General features: G+C 51.5%; 1 protein-coding gene across 6 annotated transcripts in view; it reads right to left on the bottom strand.

Annotated features, from left to right (window-relative positions):
• Positions 1–5,995, bottom strand: part of RNF32 (ring finger protein 32) — a 32,355-nt gene that overhangs the window by 19,318 nt on the left and 7,042 nt on the right. For all 6 annotated transcript variants that reach the window (XM_006143809.3, XM_027770052.1, XM_027770053.1 and 3 more), the window contains exon 4: positions 693–835. In XM_006143809.3, the coding sequence (XP_006143871.1) occupies positions 693–835 (143 nt within the window). The remainder of the gene's footprint in view (positions 1–692; positions 836–5,995) is intronic.

The raw sequence follows: 5,995 nt of genomic DNA, 5'->3' as shown, positions 1-5,995 counted from the left end.
TGCCTTCCCACCCTCCATCTGTTGAGCACATGTACGTTCCGGCAGTTCAGCAAACTCTGAACAGACTGGCTCCACGCCCTGGTGGGTGACAGCCAGGCATGTGTGCCCCAAATCCCACCAGGATGGAGAGGTAGGGGGGGGTGCAGGTGAGCACTGCCTGGAGGGTGCCCCCCCCCCGTCTCCCTCTGGAGAGCATGCACCTCCTGGGGGGAGGGAAGGGGCACACCAATGTATCCAACTTCCTGGAGATGACACTTTGGTTACATGAGACGTGTACAGAAATAAACCTATGCGGTAGATGGATTTGTCATCCGTAAGTCCAGGATTCTACGTAGTTTACTACGTCAAGTCTCATGAATAAAGACTAAACGCTCTCACCACTTTTAAAGATGCTCCCACAAGTTCTTTGTAGCTATGTAAGCATTTGTGTCACGGCTCAACGCACAAGAGGAGTTAGACGGTCCTCTGACAGCCACCCTCTCTGCAGATGCCTCCCGTGCGCCCCCACCTGTTAGGAGGGCGTCCTAGCTGCACGGCCAGGGCGGTGCACACTCACTGGCACACAGACACCTGCTTAGTGAGGCTGCTGCTCTCTTCACACACACACTTAAACTAGGGACAGAGAACACCCAAGTCTCTGACGCTGCAGGGGTGGCACTGGGACAGGCCGCTCAGGCTTGTCCTCCAGGGACCTGCGGGTGAAGTGCGAAGTCTTCTCTGCATATCGGGCACGGCTGCGTGGAGTCCCCCTGCAGGACGGACCTCTGCTTCACTTTCTCCCACTCGTCTGATGACAGGGGCGCAGGTGGAGGCTCGAAGAGGCCCAGCCTCTGTGCTAAGACGAGACGAGGAGCACGAGTCAGTGTGGGCCTGAGCGTGCGGGCTCGCCACTTAACAGCATTATCTGCCCCAAACAGCAGAGCGATGCTGTGCACCCCACCCCCGCATGGCGCTCCGTCTCTAGAATACGGTTTTCTACGTGTGCTTAGACCAGTGGTAATGGGGTCTGTTTTCTTTTTTGTCAAGTTGGTTTTTCTTTTCTTTTTTTTTGCTATAGGGTGTGTGCACTCACCAGAGAGAAACAGAAAACAAGAAATCCCCCCCGCCCCGGGGATAGCCGTCCTGCACTTCCTTCTCCACTCTCCTCTCAGGGTTTGGGGCGTGCACGCAAACGTGCCCAGCGTGTTTTAAGCCGCCGGGTCTGGGACTTGAAATGCAGTCGACTGTGTGAGTCCAGCAATGTAACCATTACTCCATCTGCTGGTCTCAGTGTCTTCATTTAGCATTTCAGGTCTTACTTAGTCTTCATAACAATCATACAAGCAGGATTGGTATCCAACTTTAAAGAAAACTGAGGGAATACTCATTCCCACATATGCCACCGAAGGCCCTCAACTTTCTCTCCTAATTGAGCGCTCAGTGGGCAGCACACCTTCCTCCAGTTACCCCGCTTTCACCAGCAGCGAGCTTTGCACCAACCATGCACCCCTCACGAACAGCCCTTCTGATGCCCGTGACGGCTGGGTAACTTTTGAGCCTGACAGTATGAGTACTACCACGTTTCTCGGGACCAAGCGAGGACTCTGTTGCAGCGAGAATAACTCACTCTGAAAAGGTACCGGCAACACTCTCGGGGACAATGCTGGTAGAAACCTGCGTGTGGACACCCACCACCCCCAGGCCCTGCGCAGTGGCACCTGCGTGAGAGCACTGACCTAGGAAGCCCTCACTTCTACCAAGTGGGAGTTCCGGCAGAGGGACCTCGGCACACACAGGTGGTGCCTGGGAACTGGAGCTGTGGTGGCACTACAGCTGGCTGAGGAGAAGGCACGGAAATCCCACCGAAACAGAGAAAGCGGGGGAGAGAGTGAGAACGGAGGGGCCAGTCCAGGCACAGCATCTGAAAACAGGCATTCCAGAAAGAAAATGGAGTCTGTTTTAAAGCAGATATTCCCCAACATTTCCAAAAGCAAAGGACTCAAGTTTCTGGCTTGAGGCCCCAGCAAGTAGCTGGAACTAAAGACCCACCACCCCATCACTGACCATTTCAGAGCCAATAAGCAGCTCCTACAAAGAGAGGTCCCCCAGAGGACCAGAGATCCAGGAGACGCCAGACCTGTCCGCAGACACACACCAGAAGGCAGCTCTTTCAGCACGCAGGGGAACGGTCTCGTCTCCTGGCCCGGACTCCGGCAGCCCATGCCGCTGTGAGCCGGCTCCCTCCAGGATTCAGAGGACGGGAGACCAAGAAGGCCCCACTGCGAGGCCCCCACAGGAGGGGGTCACAGGGAATGGCCCTGCTACTAACAGGGGACAGGAATTATGTTCCCTGGGAGCAGGAGGGTGGGGACCCTGCGAGGGCTGCCCAAGAGGAAGGCACTAGGACCCCTCCTGTGCATTCGAGGTGCCAAGAGGGTGCGTTTCTGGAGATTGGGGGTGACGTAGGAGAGACAGCAGGAAAAACCCAACACATGGAAAAGTAAAACGTAGTTTTAGGGGAGATAATTCGTCAGAAAACTGTAATGCAGAGGACCGCACTGTGCAGCTGTGAAGGACGGTCACACACTAACAATGGCCACAGAACTGTCCGTCTAACCATGAGTTACGAGGCGGCGGGCCAGGGGAAAGCGGTAAGAGGCCCGTCACCTCCCATGGTAAGGGTCAGGGGACAGTCAGTACCTAGGGTGGGCCACTGAAGAGACCGCAGCTCAGCATGTTACTTAGAAGTGGCAAGGAGAAACGGGACAGCCTGAAGGACTGGCCACCTGGAGCACTGAGGTCCCGCCAGCATCCTTGAGGGACCGCCTGGCCTTCCACACTTTACGCCTGCACCGCTCGGAGGATGGTGGCCCGAGGGTGCAGCGAGAGTGTGGCAGGGGCTCGGGGACGGGGGGGAGGGGGTGCCAGGGCCTGCAGGACTGGCCGAGAGGAAGGCTCCCAGCCTGGCGTCAGGTGCCACCTGAGGGCGAAGGTGCGGGGATGGTTTTCCGGGGAGATTCATGAGCACAGCAGTCTGGGAAGGGGCACACAACCTGCTGAGAAGCTGAGGGGCAGCACGGCTGTAGAGGCCACGCTCCAGCCCCGGCGTGGCCCGCCCGCCTGTCTCCACCAGCGGGGCCGCCAGGGCCTGCTCAGAGCTCACAGTGTGGGCACTTGCACCGCAGCCTCGGGCCCCGAGCAGACCCAGGCCTACCCTACTTAGGCACTGGGCCTGGGGCGGATGTGCACAGCAGGGGGCCTTGCTGGCCCTGACCACCACAGCCATGCCCAGGCGGCAGTCGGCCCAGGGCCAGGCCTCGCATTTCAGCCCTGCTCTCCGGGAGAAGGGACACGCGAACCTCGGCTGGCGCCCTGCAGCAGAAGGGCAGGAGGCACTCGGGAGGGAGGGGGAAGGCCGACTGAAAACAGCCAGCGGCCAAGATGGATCCTGGGCCGCGAGTCTGCGTTGGCGCAGCTGGCTGAGTAAGCAGAGACGGTGAGAGCACCCAGCTCCCCACAGCTGATGCCCACCCAGGAAGCCCAGAACCCGGCCCAGCCACACGGACGGGGGTCCCCAGAACACCAGCCCTCCTCCTCCATCCTCCTCTCAGGGTCCAGGACCCGGACTGCGGTCAACTAGAGTCCAGCGACATAGCCATTACGCCAACTGCTGGTCCCAGGCTAGGGATTTCTTAAATCTCCCAAAACACAATAAGGTGAGACATCAATGGATTCAACATTAGTCAAAATGGAAATTTTATTCAATATAGAACAAGAGAGTTCAAAGAGGGGACAAGATATTTTCAGTGGTCAAGTCAGCGTGAGATTAATATAGAACACACAAAGAACTTCGGTAAGTCATCAGGAAAAGACAAAATTCCAGTGGGACACTGGGCATAGATAACAGTTTAGAACTTAGGGTTCACCCATCAGTAAGGGGCTGGTACGCGGAGTATTTTTCAGAAAGCTGTCCTAAAATGACTCTGCTGCTGCTTTTTAAAATTTATTTTATCTATTTATTTACAGTCGTTCACTGTTCATCAATATAGCGTACAAAATGGGATTTTCCAGCCAGTCCCCACTGTATACTGGCTCAATCAAGCATACTACCATACACGTTATCACCAACAAAACAATTCTCTGCTTCTTGCTTCTTACATATTTTGCTTTATTTATTGCCTTGACTCCCTGCCTCTCACCCTCTGCGAACTGACCCCTCTCCCACACTGTCTGGTATGCACAGTTGTTTCCCACACCGTTCTTTTCACATTTTATTCACTAAAGACCTTAATGAATTTAAAGCCTTTCGTTAGCAACCACAGCTTATCTATACCAGTTTGTGAATGCCTGTCTGACTTTAGGTGTAAACCTGTGAGTAAAGTGAACATACGATAAAGTAGCACCTCGCTGGGGCTGTATAGCTTACTGCAGTCATCAAATAGGTATTGATAGGTATTTTTAATGCATTTTTAATTTCAAAAAAGTTTGTTTTAATAGATCAAAATAAAATTTTAAGAAAAATTTGCTTAAAATTAAAACAAGGTTAGGAATCAGTTCAAATAGTAGCTAGATGAACCTATCAACAGTTCAAGAGAAGACAAAAATCCTTAAATATGGAAACCAAAACATCGAAGAAAATCAGTAATGCTTTAGTCTGAAGTAAAAAACATTCTGTTTCGGGGACCATAGCGTAATGGCTATGTCGCTGGATTCCCATGTAGTCGACCATGGTTCACGTCCCAGACCTGGCGACTTAAACTCATGCTGGGTGCGTGTGCGTGCGTGCCTAAGATCCCGAGAGGAGAATGGGGGAGAAGGGATTGTGGCGTGGCCATCCCCCCTGGGGGATGATTTCTTGCTTTCTCTCTTTCTGTCTCTCTCCGTCTGTCTGGCGAATGCACATATCCTATAGCAAAAACCTCTCCAAAAAAAAAAAAAAATTCTGTTTCACTAGTTCAGTCTCATGTAATTAATCTCTCTTCTACTGAATTTGCAGTTTACTGGGGTCTGATCTTTCTATTTACACTCTGGAAGTTGACATTCAACTGGTCTTGTCCCTACCAGCAGGCTGGCCATTCTCTTGCTTGTTTCTTGTACTCTTATTTCTGTGTGTCCGACTTTAGTTTTCCTGGTATAGCACTCTCTTCAGCACTTCTTGGAGAACTGGTCTGGTGTCGGTAAATTCTTTCAAGTTTTGTTTATCTGAGAATGTTTTCATCTTTTTTTCCCATATGAAAGATAATCTTGCTGTGTATAGTATTCTTGGTTGAAATTCAACACTGACTAACTTGACGTGAGTCTCTTGCCAGTTTTAGTATCTTGTCTCTGTCTGTGGTTTTGGTCAATCTGATTGTGATGTGCCTCGGGGAAGATCTTGTTGGGTAAATTCTATGTGGGGTCCTTTGTATTTCTTGGGTCTGGATGTTTGAGTGCCTCTCTAAGTCTGCAAAGTTTTCTTCTGGGATTTCACAGAATAAATTATCAATACACTTATTAGTCTCTTCACATTCTGGGATACCAATGATCTAGATGTTTGGGTGATTAATGGTATCTAGTATTACTTGTATGCTATTCTCATATTTTGGGTTATTTCCTGTCTTTCTGGTGAATTTTTCTAGGTCAGAGGTTCTATTTTCTACATCTGAGATTCAATCTTCTGCATGATCTAGTCTTCTTTTGAATTTTTTTTTCTTGGAGTTTTTTTTTTTTTTTCCCCCCTGTAGGGCAAGTGTGCTCACCAGACAGAGAGAGACAGAGAGACAGAAAGTGAGAAATCACCTCCCAAGGGGGATGGCCATGCTGCAATCCCTTCTCATCCATTCTCCTCTCAAGATCTTGGGCACGCACGCACACACGCCGGGTGTGAGTTTAAGCCGCCAGGCCTGGGACTTGAACTGTGGTCGACTACATGGGAGTCCAGCGACATAGCCATTATGCCAGTTGCTGGTCCCATGCTTTTTTTTTTTTTTTTTTAAGAGGTTTTCGCTATAGGGTGCGTGTGCTCACCAGACAGACA

Source organism: Tupaia chinensis, unplaced genomic scaffold (genome assembly GCF_000334495.1).
Source record: "Tupaia chinensis unplaced genomic scaffold, TupChi_1.0 Scaffold000110_1, whole genome shotgun sequence".
NCBI lineage: Eukaryota > Metazoa > Chordata > Mammalia > Scandentia > Tupaiidae > Tupaia > Tupaia belangeri.
The sequence above is the reverse complement of the archived record's forward strand: the minus strand, read 5'-3'. Positions and strand labels throughout refer to the sequence as shown.